The following is a 17,707-nucleotide window of genomic DNA, read 5'->3' as shown; positions in this document are numbered from 1 at the left end:
ACACCAAGATCTAGAGGGGTGAAGAGACTCACTGAAAGCCTCCTAGAGAGTCAGCCGCAGAGCTGCATGAAGATTCACCACACCTGGCTGCTTCTCACTAGCCCTGTTTTCTGGGAAACCGTTCCTCGGAGCCATCCTCTTCACTTGGTCCTGGTGCCCCTATCCTGTGCTACTTGAGGCCAGGGTGGGCTTCATCAGAGCTGGGGCGTAGGGTGGTCCAAGCCCAGAAAACAGTGTGAGTCAAAGGAATTTGAACGACAAGTGTGTTTTCCCTCTGCCCCAGCAGGGAATGGCCACAGCATCCCTCCCTGAGGTCTCCACCTCGTCCGGGGAAGCGTCCTTCACAGTTTCAGCCCAGCCCAGCCAAGCCACTCAGCCTGGGAGCTCCGGACCCCGCCCATCCTGTCCGCCTGCTCTGGACCGACGCTCCAGACATGGCCCCTTTGTCTCCGGGATGCCACGTCTGGGAGACACTGAACCATGGGCACCAGCTAGCGGGTCTTGCACTGAGATCCCAGCACAGCTTTACCAGAGAGGCTAGCTCATCAGCCACGGTCAGGCTCCCCAAGCAGGGGGCTCTCGGCCTCCCCCCACTCAAAGAGGCCCAGCCTCTGCCCCTCTGCTGTCCCTGACACCACAACAGAGCCGACAGCCTCTTCACGTAGAGCGATGAGCACAGCAGGAAAGCAAGCAGAATGGGCACCGGGCTCCCAGCACCCGCCTTAGATCACGAGGGACCCTGAAGCGCGCTGTGTGCCGTGCATGAGGAGGTCTTTGAGAAGAGGCGCAGGGGATGGAGCCCCTCATCAGGAGCTGGGGAATGGACAGAATCTGGCCCCCAGAGGCCCACAGATCCGGGTTTGAACCCAAACTCTGCTTCTAATTGAGCACGAGATGCCCGGACAATTTACCTAACCACAGTCAAATAGAGAATTGATTTAGGCTCAATGCAAAACGGAAGTAGTCATGTCTTCCTAGCCAGCAGATTTGTTGCCAAAATTAAAGAGAACGTAGACAAAGGATCCAACACTGCCTGGCACATAGTAGGTGCTCAATACATGGGAGCCGTCATCTTTGACACGATGGGATTCCTGAGTGTGGGCGCTCGGCCTCAGCGTGTGATGCTAGCCAAAAACCTCTCTGCTCTGGGGCCCTCTCCCAATGTGTTACAGTGAGAAGAGCCATGCAACTTTCCAGGGAGTTCCTCCTACCTGCTCCAACCGCCCTCCTGCCCTGCTGTTGATGGGCCCAGAGGAGGAAGGCAGGGACCTGAGAGGGGGAGTTGTATTGAGGGTGGGAAGGTAGAGAGACTGCGATTTGTCAAGCTTGGAGCCCTGCAGCAATTGGCAACATCAGCACTGTCTATACACTTCTCTTACTCCTGGCTAAGCTCCTAGTGAGAGCGGTGCAAGGGAGTGGAAACTCCCTGCTCGTGGGGTCAGGCAGCCAGCTCGGGACATCTGCATCTCTGTGTTTCCAGGAAGGCCCTCAACCCCAACCCTGTTGAGACCATATACTGTAATTTCTTGTCTCGGAGGATAGGCCACCCCTGAGAGTACTCAGCACCCCCCACCCTAGCCTGGACGGTCTGGAGACACACAACCACTCCCCACCCCCACTACACAATCCAAATCCCAATCCAACACACACACACCCCACGGAATGTGCCAGAAAGCAAGCCAGGAAGCCAGCAGGAAGGGCCGATGTAGTGGTAGGGGAGCGACCTGGAAGCCAGGCCCACATCCCAGGTCAGAGACTGTGGGCAGGTCCCTCCCAGACAGGGCAGGTGGGCAGCTGGGTGCTCCGAGGCTGCGTCTCTGTGGGAAGAGCCGAGCAGAGACGCGCCTGAACGTGCTCGGGCCTGGATCAGACGTGCAGTTCCCATGCAAAACAGAGGGCTGGGGCGGCGGGCTTCATGGGAAGCAGGATCCCCCAGGCCTGGCATGCTGACGAGAGAGTGCACCAGAGGTTGGGGGATGCTGGGACGCCTCGGTTGAACTGAGGACGCAAGACCTCCCCAAGATCCTGGTCTCCACCCTCTCCCAAAGTGACTGGATAGGTTTGGCGTGTGGCAGGGCTGGGTGGGGTTGACAACGTGAGTTTTGAGTGACACTTCTGTACTGAAGGGAAGGGCAAAGAGTCCTGCCCTGTTGCTCAGGGACCAAAGCAGATTCTAAGATTCTTTCTGGGACCTTGGTTGCTAGGCCTCATGTATCAGTTGTTTATGCCCGAGCCTGGCTTCTCCCCGGACTCATCCCCTGCTGGCCTGGCAGACACTGGGTGCCCAGGCTAGCCTGCAGAGGCACAGTCCTGCCCGGTGTGGGTGGGTGTGGGTGGGTGTGCCTCTCGGGCGGGCCCATTAGTCATCTATCTCCAACACAACCGCACACCCCGAGGCCAAAAGCACCCACAAAAGGAAGGCGCCGCGGCCAGGCCAGGCTGGGGGTGTGGGCTGGGGTATGGGGGAGGAGCAGGTGTGGTGAGGGAGGGCAGGACAGTTCACAAGTTCAGACAGACGATGCAGGAAGTGAGGGAAGCGTCAGACGGTGCCCTCCCTGGGCCTGGCGAGGTGGGGAGGGGGGGGGGCCTGGCCACAGCGTACCGTTCCCACAAGGCCTGTTTTATGCCACTTAATCTTTGGGGGTGCTTGCACCCTGAAACATATCTGCATGCCCCATGTCCTGTGTATACACGTCTATAATACACCACTAATAGGGTTGAGCCATTTTTAACAACGCATGTTTCAACCATAGCTGGTATTAACTGGCTCCCTGCTGGGACAACTGACTCCAGAATGCTCCCTCCAGCTCTTCGGCCCCCACCCCCTGGTTTTTACTATATTATTTACACTTCCGATGTTCATAACATTGACACCCTATTGCAGCCAGAATTCCCACAGTCATCTACAGTTCGTGGTACTTTTAAATCGATTCAGTCTTTTTACAACAGCGAAACTATTTTTTCATTTATTCTTTTTTTTTCATTTATTCTAGTTAATCTTTTGGCCGACCAAAATTTTTTTGGTATCATATTTGTTATCACACGCACTATGTTTCCCAAGAACGCTTCCGGCATCTTGAAGAGCTGCACCCCTATTATCCTTGAGTAGGGCCGTAGCACCCAGGCTTTCATCCAGCGGTTTCTTGGTGACAGTGGCGGCTGGGAGGAGAGGTGGATGAAGAAAAGAGAAGGGGGCGAGTCTGCAGGCCCTCAGTGTGATATCACAGAGCATCTCTGAGAATCCCCCCCACCCTTGGACAATAGTAGTAAGAGGTGATACATTTGGGGGAAATGTTGAAGTAAATGATTTCAGGTGGTGGCCCAGGGTGGGAAAGCTAAATGGGTCTCATCCTTGGTGTGCGAGGGTCTGTAGATTGTCATCTGGACTGTCTGACACCATATCCAAAGAAGTTCAAGTTGAATTTAGGGTACGGCCGGACAGACAGACATGCAAAGATATGGCCCCATTTTTCAACAGGGGCGATTAGAGCATGTGCACCCATCAGGACACAGGTGCTCAGAGAGCCACAGAGAGAATATTAAACCTTTCATATAGTTATGCCCCTGTCTTTCCACATAAACCTAGTTATTAGTTTTTCATGTGCACATGCATGCATTCGCTCAACATGTATTTTTGGAGGGCCTTCTAGGTGAACCACTGTTCTAAGGGATAGCATGTTATATCCAAAGACTTTCCGTAATAGGAACAAGTGGATGAAAGAAAAAAATATATATATATACACACATGACATATTATATATATATATATATACATATATATACACACATTTTTTCCAGTATAGATATGTCCTATTTTGATTACCACCATGGAAAAAAATAAATTCTATTGCCAGAGCACCTTAAGAAAAGAAAAAATGTATATATTTTAAAACATTGTAGGCAGCTGGGTTCAAGGGAGTTTTACAAATAGTAACAGGTCCGTGGTATCCAAGCCAGTGTGGAGCTGCCAGATGCCCTCTCGGCTTCAGACCTGCTCAGAAGGGGCCTCTGCCTCCCCTAGGCATGTGTCACTTTGCTCCGGGTGTAAGAGAGACAAAGCAGGAGGGGTCCCCCACCCCCAGGGCTCAGGTTCCTCTCCACCCGTCCCCAGGCCCCTGAGAAGACACAAGGGGGAATCTGGGTAGCTGATAAAGAAAAGACATGATCTCTGGTACTGAGGGGCAGATATGGAATGAAGAGCCTAAGGGGGTTTTTTGTTTGTTTTTTGTTTTGCTTTTGTTTTATTGTTTTTATTTTTTTCAAAGATTTATTTATTTTAAAGAGAGAGAGTGTACATGAGCAGGGGGAGGGGCAGCGGAAGAGGGAGAGACTCTCAGGCAGACTCTGCTCTGTGCATGGAGCCCAACATGGGGCTCCATCTCATGACCCTGAGATAGTGACCTGAGCTGAAAGCAAGAGTTGTATGTTTAACCAACTGAGCCACCCAGGCGCCCGTTCTATTGTTTTTAAAGCAGACACCATCTCTGAGAGGGGGCAAAAGACGGTCTAGCCTCTCGCTAGCCTCAAGTGTATTTTTTGGTAGTGTCCCATAGACCCCAAGGAGAAGAACAGCTAAATATGTTTGCAAGAAGGGCTGCCTGGGTATCGGCAGATGTCAGGACAGCAGAGGAAGCTTAGACGGATATGCGGATGTGAACAGGCACACAGCTCAATGCACACAGGTATGCCCATCACAGCCCCGAGGCCACAGAAGCCCAGGAGCAAACAGGTTCCGTCCTTTACGGGAGCACCAGCCTGCTGCCTCCAACTGGTTTTTCCGCACCTGCTTTGATGTCACTTGTGCACAAAGTGCCAATCGCCAACCAACTGGGTGAAAGGAGACTTTTTGCAGTGAGAAGAAAAGTAAATAGATGACGTCTGCGCCCTTCTCTGCAGGAGACTCACACAGGCTTCTTTACAGCTGTGTCCCTGTAGAGCCAGGACCGCCAGGCCGTTTCCCCGCTGACCCCTGAGCAGCTTTTTCAGATGATATATGACTTGCTCCTTGGCAACATGCTTGCTCAGCTCTAATGATGCCCGGTTGGCTCATCTAGCCTTCCTTGTTAGTGAAGCGGTGTGGTAAACTCAACGATAGGAATTTTTCCGGAGAAGGTGTTTGGGTTTCACGCCCCTCCCCCACTCCTGCCCAGGCAACCTTCAAACCCTATCTCTTTCCCTAAGATGCCGGCGGCTAGCCCTCCCTTGCTCAGGTGTGAAGGAAGAGCAGGTAGCCCTGGGGGGTGGGGGGCAGGAGGGCTCACACAGGTGACCTACCGGGAGCCGTTGTTAAAAGTCTTTCTGGAGCAGTAAACAAGAGCAGCTGCCAAGGAGGGACCGGCTATGTGACAAGCACCGTGGCAACTGGTTTACATCCGATGTCACGTTTAACTTCTCTGACACCAGCTTGAGGTCAAGATTCTTTGCCCAGTTTACACTGGGAGAAACCGAGGCTCAGAGACGTTCATCTGTACGAGGACGGCCCTACCGCCAAGAACCCAAGATCCAGACTCAGCTCGGCTTGGCTCCAAGCCCCTGGTGTTCTTCAATGCCATATTATAGGTTGCTGATGGATTCCTGCAAGTAAGATGAGCTCTTCTAGAAATCTGCAGTCCACTGTCTACCACTGCCATCATCTCTGAGCGCCCTGTCTCCCCTCTTCCGATCCATTAAGTCCAAATGCTAACACAAGTTAAACGAGTGAGCGTGTCTTAGAAGGAATGCAGCATTTGCCTTGACTTCATGCTGCCTCTCTGGGCAGGATTGATTTTCTTAAATCTATAACTCCTTGGGCTGAATAGCAAAGGAGCAGGGAATGATCTGTGGAATAATTCTTGCGGGGGGGGGAGGAACACGAAGGCACGAGTGAGCATTTAAACCGAGAAGCTCAGCATCCAGCTGTCCTCTCTGCGAGGGCCGCAGTATGTATTAGGCCATTGATGAGGATAAATTATGCAGCCTGGCTAAGAGTATTTGTCTCCAAGTGGGGATTAGGTCTAGTTGAATTAAAATTCCCACCTCTCTTGACACCTCGATCAGAAAAATCATATTTTCCAGAGTCAAGACCATGTTGTCTTTTAAACTCTGCTTCTGAAATCTCAGTCCAGAGAGGACTGTCGGGGTGCGTTCCGTCTCTAAAAGTCAGTGTTGTGACCGGATGCCCACCCATCCCTGAATGTGTAGAGAACAGCGCGGAGACAGGTGGGACAGGGAGCCCCAAGGGAAGCTTTTGCGCTCCGAAGATCCAGCCATCAAGGAGAAGCAGCAAACGGTCAGTAAGGGGACTAGGACCTGGGACAAGGGGTTCCAGGCCTGACTGTGCAGCTCTGGCCCCTAGCAAGGGGCCTTACTTCTCTGAGCTGCTGCATCTGTGAAATAACATAACCCCCTTCCCACTCCCCCAGCGCAGGGGTCCGGAGGGAATACATGATAATAAACAAACAAACCTAAGTGCTCCAGCACTTATCTATCTATAGAAAGATAAGACGCTGAGATAGCATGACACAGCAGGAAGAGCCATGCGCTAGGAGGCAGGTGCCGGGACTGCCCTGGTCCTAGGGCTTCCACCAGCTTCAGTTGGCCTCAGTTTCCTTTCTTTGAAAACAAGTGAGTAGGAGGCCCTAAGGTTTCATGACAATGTGAATGCTACTGTCTCTCCTTCTTATCTTTCACTCGCCCCACACTATGCCATTATCCTTCCCTAGGCAAGGACTGTTCCCCCCGCTAATTAGTGCTCAGGGCAAGAAACCCTGGCCCCGTCGCTGCCTGAGGCTGGGCTCCTGTCCCCTGTGTCCGGCCAGTAGTCCCCAGCCCAGCAAAGCCTGCATGTTGGGGCCCCGCAGGCACCTCCCCTAGCCATGCAGGTGAGAAACCCCTGCCTAGGAAATGTCACTGCCCCTGGGTCCTTGGGAGGCTGACTCCACACTGTGAGAAGATCTCACATCCCTCAGAGCTCCGGCATGGGAGAGTGGAAAACAGTGTCATCCAAGTGCCCATCTTCCCCCAGCTCAGGGACTCGGATTAAGATGACCGCTTAGTCCTCATTCTCAGCCAGGGAAACGCCGTTCGGACCCACAGGCAACCTGGGCCTCTGCTCATGTGCTTTTAGACCTGCTGTGCCACCTAGAGCTGGCAGGGTGTCGGCCCCGGAGCTTTGGCCCCTGGAGGGCTCCTGAGCTCAGCAGCAAATACCAGGCAGCCAGCAGGCTCCTGTACTCCCTTCCCTACAGGGAAGGCCACTCGGCCAGGGCCTTGGAACCCAAGAACCCCCTGAAGCCCCCAAGCTAGAGCACTTGGACCTACCGCTAGCCAGCCGAGCCTCGTGGCAGAACCTCTGCAGGGCCTGGAGCCTCTCTGATCCCGAACGGCTCTTGGGGAGCCTGCGGAAGAGCCGCTGCAGCCTCGCCATGACCGTCCTGAAGCAGGCAGGAGCCGCCTCCTCCTGCCAGCCCTCAGTCATTCCGCTGCGGCACAGCAGTGGCTTCTCTCTAGGCTGCCCGGCAGGGATGGAGTGCTGAGTGGAGAGAGACTGGCCCCGGGAGGACCCCGGGGCCTCCCGTCACTGGGGCTTTGCTCCAATCAGCCCAGCCAGCTCCTCTTCCCAAAGGAAGTCCCAGGCACCTGGGACGTGGGGCCCGGGCACCCGCACAGCCTGCACAAAGCCTTCTCCTTCCCAGCTGAGGTCCTCTCCCCTCCACCTCCCCCAATGGAAAACTTTCTATTCCTGGGGCTTTTAGCTTGATAAGATAAAAATGCCCCCACCGAACAGGCTGCAGGAAAGAGCCTGCCCCAAGCTTCAAGGCTTAGGAGTGCCTGCAAGCCTGAAAATCAATGTCTCCAAAGTTTCAACAGACAGCAGAAGTGACCGGTTATCTCACACCGTGTGCCTGATCCAGGAGCTCGTTAATGGATTTCTTTGGGGATGGCGGGTTAATAATGCTTTACCAGCTATATAGGCTCCTGAGGGACGACAGGGAGAGTTCACATCCTCCCACACTAAGTCCAGGGGCGGGGAAGAGCATCGGCTTTCAGCCAACTGGGCCCGTAAGGAGGCAGTGAGCAGACAGAGGTGAGAAGCAAAAGGAGGAAGAAAGAGAAAAGAAGAAAAGAATAGAGATAGAGTCTCTTATAAATAGGACAGAAATGTTCTCTTGCCCTAAAACAGTGCTCGCAGGGCATCGCCTCCACACCAACTCCCAGAAGCCACCAGGTCCTCAGTGGGAAAAGTTCTCAGAAACCCTGTCACCCAGGCCAAGACGGGCAACCAGCCCTGGACAGGCAGCAAAGCCTTCTAGGAAAGCCGCTGGAGAGGGCTGCCTGCTCCTGGGGCTGCCTGGAGATTCCAGAACTCATCTGCCAGCTCCCACTGGAGTCCAGCTGCAGACAAAGGAGGGACACTCATCCTGTGCTGCGGAGGCCTCGTGGGTCTGCGGAAAGGAAGGTGCATTTACGATCCATGCTCCGGGCACCTGCTGTTAGGTCCCGAAGTCCACACCCCTGGGTTCAGACATGAGCTCTGCTAGTCCTCCTGCAACCCTCCTGCCAGCGTGGGTCCCCTCCTCTGTGCTGTCGCTGGTCCCCGAGTCACAGAGAACGCTGAGGGGCATCCTAGCTGAAGGCCATGTCCTCGGGCCGCTTAGAGAAGAAACCGTTGGTAGAAAAACCTAAGCTACACTCTGTTCCTCCAAACTGGGCCCCCCATCATCTGCCTTCCTCCTAGGGAATCTGGGTAGAGGGTCCCCCTTACTGCTGAGGGCCTCAGTACTTGGTGTAGTAACAATAAAAACTTGTTTGTAAGCTTCACAATAAAAGCGCATTGTTTGCAAGTGCTTGATTTAAGACAGAAATGCCCTAAAATGGCATCCTTCCTCCGGCCCAGACATGGGTTCTTTCTCCCTCGTTCTTCCTCAGGGAGACTGGGCTGCCCATGACCTTTTTTGTGGCCCCCTAGTTTACCCAGCAGCTTCTGCACAGAAGAGGCTGATCACAAGTGAGTCCAGGTACTAAAACGACACTTGGAGCCATCAAGCAAGGGTTGGGAGATCCCCAGGGATTCCAGAACTCCCCCCGCCCCCGCTGCCCCCCGGATGAGCCCAGGCCGGAGTCGGCATTCCTATTCCCACTCTCAGGGAAGGAAACACCCGTGCTAGAGGACATCTACTCTAAGTCAGTCATAAGTAATGGGGGAAAACCCCTCCTGAATGTCCCCCTTTGGGCTCGAGGATTTACTGATCTCACTTCTTTCTCCTCATCACAGAGCTTTTCTTTGACGGGTTAAGCCACCAGAGAAGCCAGCAGGAGAGAACTGGCAGGCACTGGAGAAGGAGATTTGGGAGGCTCTAGAATCTTCCCTCCTGACCCTTTGAAAACTGGATAGATAGAAAACCTGGTTTAGGAGAAGCACTATCCAGGGGCAAGGGGATACGTGCGATGATCTCCTGTAGCCCCCAGATGAAGGGGGGCTTTTCCTGAAGAAAAGCACCGCCCAGATGACCCGCCTGCTGGGGAGGGAGTCCAGCCAAGGCACTGCACAATGGGAAGAAACAACCTTCCCCATCTCAAGTTTCGGGGCTACAATATATTCTTACCTTGAAATACTCCATTCATATAAAGATCACTCCAGATCACTTTTGGAAAAGTCACCCGATAGACATTGTGTACCGTATGTTCATCCCTTTCTCTCACAAATCAAGTTACAGCTGGGATCTGTTGTTCTCTTGGATAGTAAGGGATCTCTGAGGGGTTTTGTTTTCTTTTAAATCCTTTCCTCCCTTGCAGAAAGGACACAATTGTTTCAACAGAAACCACAAAACCTCCAGCTCCCATTCAGCTTGAATGGGAAAAACAGCTTCCTCCAAGTCAGCAAGGAAAGTAAGCAATGATACCCAAACATAAGACTGACCTGGAGAAACAGAGAGAGTCAGAGATGGGGTAAGAGTTGGGGGCGGGGGTTCCCGAGATTGTTGGTCCCCGTGTAGCCACAGCACTGCCTGGGATAGAGCCAGAAGTCTGTGAGGCCAACTTCGGTTTATATTAAAGCCCCTTATCGGCCCTTCTTCACGCTAGCTGTCCCTTCTGAGACTCAGCCTAATTTTGCTGTGGTTCTGGGTTAGCCCTGTGTCATGAACTCTGACCCTGGATCATGGCGAGGAGGAGGCATGGAACAGGAAAAGACTTCCTACTTGCATTTCCATGCCAGCCCCCTACACACTCCAGAAACCAGTGGGGGTGGGGCAGGGCCAGAGAGAGACTTTTTTTCTTTTATCTTGGGACATAGAAAAACTTCACCTTTTGGTTAAAGATCTCATGATTTACACATGCTGAAAATCTATTTAGAAACCACACACTGGAATCAGGCTTAAGTGCATCCAATTCCCAATTATCCAGGCACTGGCTGGCTGGCTGGCTGGCACATGGCTTACCCACCCGTTGGCTCACCCTCTTTTTTCTTTTCTGTACATCTCTTTATGGACATTTCAGCATTCTTTGGTGGAAGGAGGGGCAGACAAAGGAGAAGCACTCAATGAACTTGCATGTTCAAATGACATTAGCTTATAAGGCAAAATGCTGTGTTGGGTTCTGGTGCTGGTTTTGCTACTTCTGATCTGGGTCATCTTAGAGCAGTCCTTTGCCTCCCTGAATGCTGTGCTTTCTCCCCTGTGAGAGGGCCATGATCCCACCAGCCCTGCCCACCTCGCAAGCTACTGCACAAGCAAAGGCTTCACATAGCGCCAGGCCACCTCTGCTCCCACAATTCTCGTCATTCTCAGCTCTCCCTGTTCCATGTATTCCCACCCTAGCAGGCTCATAGGACACCAATGTGTATCTACAGCACACACGACGATATTTCTTTCCCAGAGCCAGCATCCAGTAGAAACAAAACACGAAAGGATTAAAAAAATCAATAAAAGGGAGAAAAAACCCACAAAAGGATTAAAAAAAACAACAACTAGATATGCAAAGTACATCATTCTCCTTTTAGGCCTGACTTTTAGGTGTGATTTCTTAAAGGTCCATGTAAGCCAAATTTTCATTCTCTAGCAGCCACTGCAGACATCTGGGTAAGATCTGCCCTGCCCTGGAAACATTTGTTCAAGAAACAGGGAGGGGGGGCAGAAGGTGGGGTGCAAGCCTTCGATGACAGAGTAAACATGAGCCAGCCTGGCTGTGGTCACAGGTGAGTGACAGACCCTGCTCCCTGCCACCCAGTGACACGCAGGAATGAACACACCAGACTGTCCAACACCACCTTCTTACAAACCCTCAGTACAATGGGAGCTTGAACTTTTCTCCCTGACGCCCTCAGCGGAGCCAAGGCGATAAGTGGGGATGGGCAAATCCTGAAGAAAAGCTGGAATGTTCTACAGAAACCAGGGGGATGCCAGACCCCTCAGTCAGGACAGGATCTTCTCCAGGGGAGGCCGTACACAGGGCTACCTTGTAAGAGGGATCCCTGCTGGTCTTCCTTCCTGTCCCAAAAGGGCAAAATAAGAACCCAACATCACTGCTTTTTCTGTGGGTGCATCTTTCAAGAACGTTCTCTATGCCAGGAACCACAGGCGGGCTAGCACAGGCCCCACATGAACTTGTCAGCTGCCCTAGCCAATGACCGCACCACGGAATGCTCTCAGGGTACACGGGCTCAGCCCAAGTCTCCTCAGCATGGTATGTGGGGTGCTTCAGAGAGCACCCGAACATCACTTCCCCAGGTCTGAGTCAAGATAGTCTTAACCTCGGGGCGGGGCTTCCCGTGGCTACTCCCCAGCACTGATGTGATTCCACTTAAACCAGAGCCCCCGGGGAAGTGAGCCTGCTGCCCTGCCTGACATCATCACCTTGGCCTCCTTGCTCTTTCCCCAAAGTGGAAAAGCTGGCTCAGCTCCCCTCCCAACCCTAAGATTCTGCCCTGAACATGTGGAGAGAAGCTTGCCAAATCTCGGAGAAAAACCACCACGAATGACTAAATGCCCAGCCATCTCCCCAGTCAGGGCTGGCCTTCCCAGCGTCAGCGCCGCCGGCCCTCCCGGACCCAGGCAGCAGAGAGCTGGAACCCAGCCGGCCGGTGGGTGGCCTGGGGGCAGACGGCATCCAGCCACCAGCACCGCAGATCTGTGCGTGAGAGGGAAGGCTGGCTGCAGACATAAGCTCGGGCTGAGGGTGGGGTTGGGGGGTGACATTCCATTTGCCTGCTCTGTGCACCCACAAATATTCACCTGCCCGAGAACATTCACCTTGTCATCTGAGGAATGCGAACAGGAAGGGCCTCTGATAAGGCCAGAGGCATATTTACAGCTTCCTCACCTGCCTTAATAGTACCCTGGGCAGAACAAGAGTGGCTAGCCACCCCTTCCGTGGGGAAACTGAGGACTGGGGTGGGAGCCAGAGAGGGCTCCTCGGAAGAGCCTACAGGGGCGTGGTTTCTGATGAAGAAATGCTGGGCATGGCCTGAAGGAGGGAAATGACCGGACAGCCTGAGATGGCCCCAAGGCCTTCGAGGCCAGCCAGCTTTGCCCCATCTGAGAGGTTCTAACCTTGTCCTGCCCCTAGCCAGGTGGACGGTCGACGCCTCCCTGCCCACGTAAGCCCTTGGTAACAGCATCTCTGCGTTCTGACCTCAGGAAGCCATTCCAGGATGAATGTGGAAGCAAGCATGAAAATCCTATGGGCTCTTCAGGGAAAAGGCACTACTGGCCTGTGAAGAATCCTTCTTGAGCTCACAGGTGGGCTGGGCCTGGCCCAAGCCTCCGGCCCCTGTCCTCACACACTCTTCACCACCACGAGCCAGGTCCTGTGGCAGAAGCCACTTCACCAGCCAGGCAGGGCCCATGGGGTGGGGCAGGGGGCTGTCTTTTCCCTGTCACTCAGGGCTGACCTGCCAGGTTTGGCCCAGGCTGAGTGACTGATAAACTTGGGGGGAAGAGAGAGGATCCCAGACCAAAGCCTCAGCGCTGAGGGGAGATGTCAATTCACTTCCACCTAATAACTCCACAGGATCAGCGGGCGAACACACACGTTCATTACCAAGTCTAATTAGGCTGGCAGACAAGTGGCATTAATCATTTTTGACTGTACCTGGGATTCAAGCCCCCTTCCTTCCATAATCAGAAAATTTCATGCTCTGATGAAGAGGGGGGACAATTAAGCCCACATTTAATGCTTTCACTTTCATCTTTCCAGAAGACAGGAAGCAGGGAGGAGAGGAAACAAGATACAGCTTAGGGACCTTGGAAGGCCTCCCTCAAAGCATTCCAGATCTGTTCTCTGTCCCCACATACACACACACACACACACACACACACACACACACACACACGTGCACACTCATTCCACTAGGACTTGTCCTAGGAGAAGATCCCAATTAGAGTCAGGGGCAGGAGGAATTGGAGGGGGGGTTTCCACTCTCTTTAACAACTCAACATCCTTTTCCCTAACCTCCCCAGCCAAACAGGGGCCTGAGTCCATGAAAAGACTTGAAGCCACACACTTCAGTGCTGCTGGGTGTACTGGACAAATAACTACTTTCCAAGTGCCCAAGAGTTTTAGGGTCTGCTGCAGGGCAACATGGTGTCAATGTCCCCGTAACTTCTTCTACAAAGAAGTCACCATAATAGATGACTCCACAGGATCGAGCATCTGTCACATGGGTGGGTCCAGTCTTTACAGAGAGGCGGGTATAGCCCAGCCGTTAGTGAAGTGACAAGACAGAGCTGGGAAGGCTGGACAAGGGGCCCTATGGGACACAGTCTCACTCACCCCAGAAAGTCCCCTGTCCCTGAGGTCTCACGGGAGTCGCCTCCTCTTCACATCATAATTAAATATCTATCAAGTGCGGCGTAGGATAAGGAGCCCCAGGGCTCCCCTTTCCACCGTATAATTCCAATCCCATAACACTTCATAGTTCTGAACGATGACACCTCCAGAGAAGGCTCTAGGCATTCCTTGCATGTAAGGTGGGTCCAAGCATCCCTCCTTGAATGTGGACTTGGACTTCGGTTACCCCATTTTCCAGACTTTCTCTAGTCCAGGATGGCTTACATGCCCACAAAACAAGACGAAAAGTAAAAGGTCAACTCTACGTGCCTTCCACAGAAGAAAAGGTCTATGACCTGTACAGGACATTTCCTGATACCAAAGCCAAAGGGCGGCCAGGGACTTTCGCAGGATGTTTGCTGTGGGTCTTACCCACAGATGGATTCTTGCCACTGCCACTGCCACCACCCCAAAGCACGCTTATGCGTTTACATAATCTCTCTGTATGTCTCTCTGTCTCTCTGTGTCTCTCTCTTTTTGCTTCTGTCTCTCTCTCCCCCAATCTCCATTGGATTTCTTTCTCTATCTAATAAACATGATTTCTTTAATCCTGGAAATTAATATTAACTCTGAACCTCCCTGTGGGCAAATCCAGCATTAGCCAGCGTCAGTTACAGACCTGGAAGTAGAGGCAGGCTTAAGTGAGAGAGGCTTTCACCAAACAGGCACACAGACTGTGGGAAGACAGCTTTCTAAAAGTTTCCTTTACTAAAAGCCCATCTTATCAACATGGCTCCCTCCACCCCCCATTGTCAGGCTCCTGCCCAGACAGATGTCATTCATATACCACCGCCCTTCTCCTTGTTTCCAAGAGCAGAGAGATTTACCAGTAAAAACAAGCCACCACCTTCATCCAGTGCGACTTATGGAGGCTGCTCTGTGCCTGGCACTTTGTTGGGGGCAAGTGATAGAAGACAAGGCACCGGTGTCCTGGTGCTGCCTGAGCCACGGCATTCAGTGTGGGCACTCCTCAACCACAGAAGGCAGGACAGTGAATACCCCACATCCTGGGATGCCCATGGCACCCGCTTCCCCACTTAGTTCAGCCAACCAGGGTTCGAGAACTATACTCACTGCTTGGAAAGGTGATCCTCAGAGGAATCATGAGCAAAGACAAATTGTTACAGCTGTTGGATGGGAGGGGATAACAATAACATTCATATTGCATTAAACATTGATAATCCCTTTTGCCAGGCACCGTGGTAAGCACTTTACATATATTAATTCATTGAACTCTCACATTAACGCAATGAAGTAGGTAATGTTATTATCCCCATTTTTTTTTATAACAAGGAAGCAGAGCACAGAGAGGCCCAGAATGACCCAGAGATTAAGTGACAGAGTGAGGATTCGAACTCAGGTCTTCTGGTTTCAGTCTGTTCTCTTAATCGTTGCCTGCTACTGCCCTTTTAAAGTCATATTTCTAAATCTGGCTTTTCAAAACAAAGATAAACCAAGACCACCATGGAATTAGATCTTCAACTTAAAGAAAGATACTCAGTGAGTTTGGCCAGTTGTGTCTTCACCTGCCAGCGGCTCATTTGCGCATCAGAACATTTCTCAACTGCTCCCATCCAGCCACAGGTCCACACGTAGTTAAATATTAATAATGACAAACAGAGTCTCCGCTCACTAGTCCCCTGACTCCAGCTGTGCTCCCTCTCTGGTGTTCATTCATCCCTGGTGGATAGAGTCCCCAAATGTCTTAACTACCGATTAGAATTCCAATGAAGTGGATTTCCCGGGATTCCAGCACAACTAAATCCGTGACAGTGAGAATACTGCCTCTGTGTGTGTTTATAGAATTGAGGATAAAGTACCCTTGGACCCTTGAGAGGGCAACCGTTGCGAGACATCCATGGGCAAATTACATTTGATTCTACTGTAAAGTCAGGAGCATTTACCAAGTGACAGCAGCTCTCCACCCACAACACACACCTCTGTAAAGTTTGCTCTTTCCTTTAGCATTAGCATCTAGACTGTGAGTTCGGGTGGCAGAGGGAGCAACACCTACTTTCCCCTCCAATCTTTCCCTTCCACTTGACCCTGGCTTAGAATGTGAGCTTTCCTTCCTTAAAGGCAGAAGCAGCAGGAGGCACCCTGCACGGCCTCTGCTGTGAACTGCAGGGATGGGCAAGGTAGGGTTTTCCTGATGGGGAAGTAGCTGGGGCAGTCAGATGGGAGCCGCGGGCCTCTGGTCAAGGGGGAAGGGCCTTTGCTGACAGATACAAACCACAACCCATTTCCAGAGACGCTGGTTAGGGGCTGTGCCGTCCTCTGTGCTTTGTACTTCAGATCTTTAAAATATCTCTATAAACACATAAACACATGGATATGGTTAGCCTCCCCCAAACAGGCAACTGCAAATATGGGGGTGGGGAGAGGACACCCGTTAAAGAAATATACCTAACTGTAGGAAGAGAAAAATAATAACCCCCACCCCCGAAACGACTGCAAGTTTGCTTGGAAAGTCGACACACTGGGTGTCTAGTGGTCTACAGTCAGGCTTTGAGAAGAGTCTGGCTCTGAAGGAGGCTGGAGGGGCCTGAAAGCTCTGGGAAGGAAAGCACTGGACAGAGAGTTGGGGAATTTTAGAGCCTGATGACTGGTGCAGTAACCTTACAGGATGAGGAGAAGGAGGAGGAAGGAGAGGATGAGGAGGAGGAGGTGGAGGAGAAGGAGGGGAACGGGGGAGGAGGGGAGACAGGGCACAGCCAAACATTAGAGCAGAGTCCAAAGGTTTGAGGGGCCAGAGGTGAAAGGTAAAGGGGGGGCACAGGTGCAGGATGACCTTAGGTCTAGGGTGACCTCAGGCTCACTTCAACCTACAGCCCCTTTCCATTCAAAGCCTAACCAGGTCTCTTTCCTGTCCCAACAGTGTGCCCTAAAGAAGAGGTGTACCACAGCGGGCCATGGGCCTGTACCACAGGCGACAAACAACCCATATTCCCATTAACCCTAATAAGCACGGGTCAAATGGCCATATCAATCCCAGTCTCACAACCCACTGTCAAGAAGCTACAACAAACCCAAGAGGGTGCGTGGGAGACAACGGAATGACCTTGCCACCCTGGTCATCATCCCCAACCTCAGTGTGTGTGTGTGTGTGTGTGTGTGTGTGTGTGTGTGTGTGTGGAGGGGCGAGGTACGGACCTGTCAGGGAAAGAGGTGCGTGTTAAACACAGCATCACCATACCTGGCGGTAAGCAGTCGCTAAAGCACACCCGCCAGGGGACTAAGAAGCAGAGTCTCCCGGGCGTGTCTCCCTTGGTCGAAGTGGAGAAGAGCAATGCCCGTCCCCTGCCCCAGCCCCCGCTGGCAGTTCCCCGCCGGGGGACTGCGGGATCCCGGCGCGCCCCTCCCCTGCCCTGCCCTCACACTCACTAGCGCAGCGCAGCGCCTGCCGCAGCACCTCGCGTCCGCACAGGTCACACCAGCCCCGGCCGCTCCGCAGCGCCAGGTCGGCGAAGCTGTGCCCCTCGCCTCGCTCCACCGGGACGCGGGGGTCCTGCGGCTGCTCGAAGATGCTCCGCACGTCGCGGGGCCGGGGCGCTCCAGGCCGCCGCCGCAGTCTCTGCTGCAGACCAGGCCGGAGAGGGCGAGCGGGGCGCGAGGCCCGAGGTTGGGACTCCGGGTCCCCCCGGGCCGCCCTCCGGGCGCCGCGCCCCTCGTGCGCCCCGGGCGCAGTAGAGAGGGGCGCGGGGGCGCAGCGGCGCGAGGAGCGGCCGGGAGGTGGCGGCGGCTCGGGGCCGCTCAGGCTCTGCAGGTAGCGCGGCCGTTCTGGGTCCAGGAGCAGCCGGTAGGGACGCTGCCCGATGGCCGGGGACGCCATGGCCATGCCGGGCTCGCGGCGGCGGCTCGCGGTGGTGGCGCGGCTCCCGAGTCAGCCTCGAGAGAAGGG

At 53.3% G+C, this 17,707-nt stretch overlaps 1 protein-coding gene across 1 annotated transcript in view; it reads right to left on the bottom strand.

Annotated features, from left to right (window-relative positions):
• Positions 1-17,682, bottom strand: part of RASSF5 (Ras association domain family member 5) — a 65,787-nt gene extending 48,105 nt beyond the window's left edge. The window contains exon 1 of the mRNA XM_026480470.4: positions 17,191-17,682. Within this exon, the coding sequence (XP_026336255.1) occupies positions 17,191-17,644 (454 nt within the window). The 5' untranslated portion in view covers positions 17,645-17,682. The remainder of the gene's footprint in view (positions 1-17,190) is intronic.
• Positions 17,683-17,707: the final 25 nt, after the last annotated feature.

The sequence above is a fragment of the Ursus arctos genome, unplaced genomic scaffold (genome assembly GCF_023065955.2).
Source record: "Ursus arctos isolate Adak ecotype North America unplaced genomic scaffold, UrsArc2.0 scaffold_2, whole genome shotgun sequence".
NCBI lineage: Eukaryota > Metazoa > Chordata > Mammalia > Carnivora > Ursidae > Ursus > Ursus arctos.
Note: the sequence above shows the minus strand (reverse complement) of the source record. Positions and strands in the feature narration are given on the sequence as shown.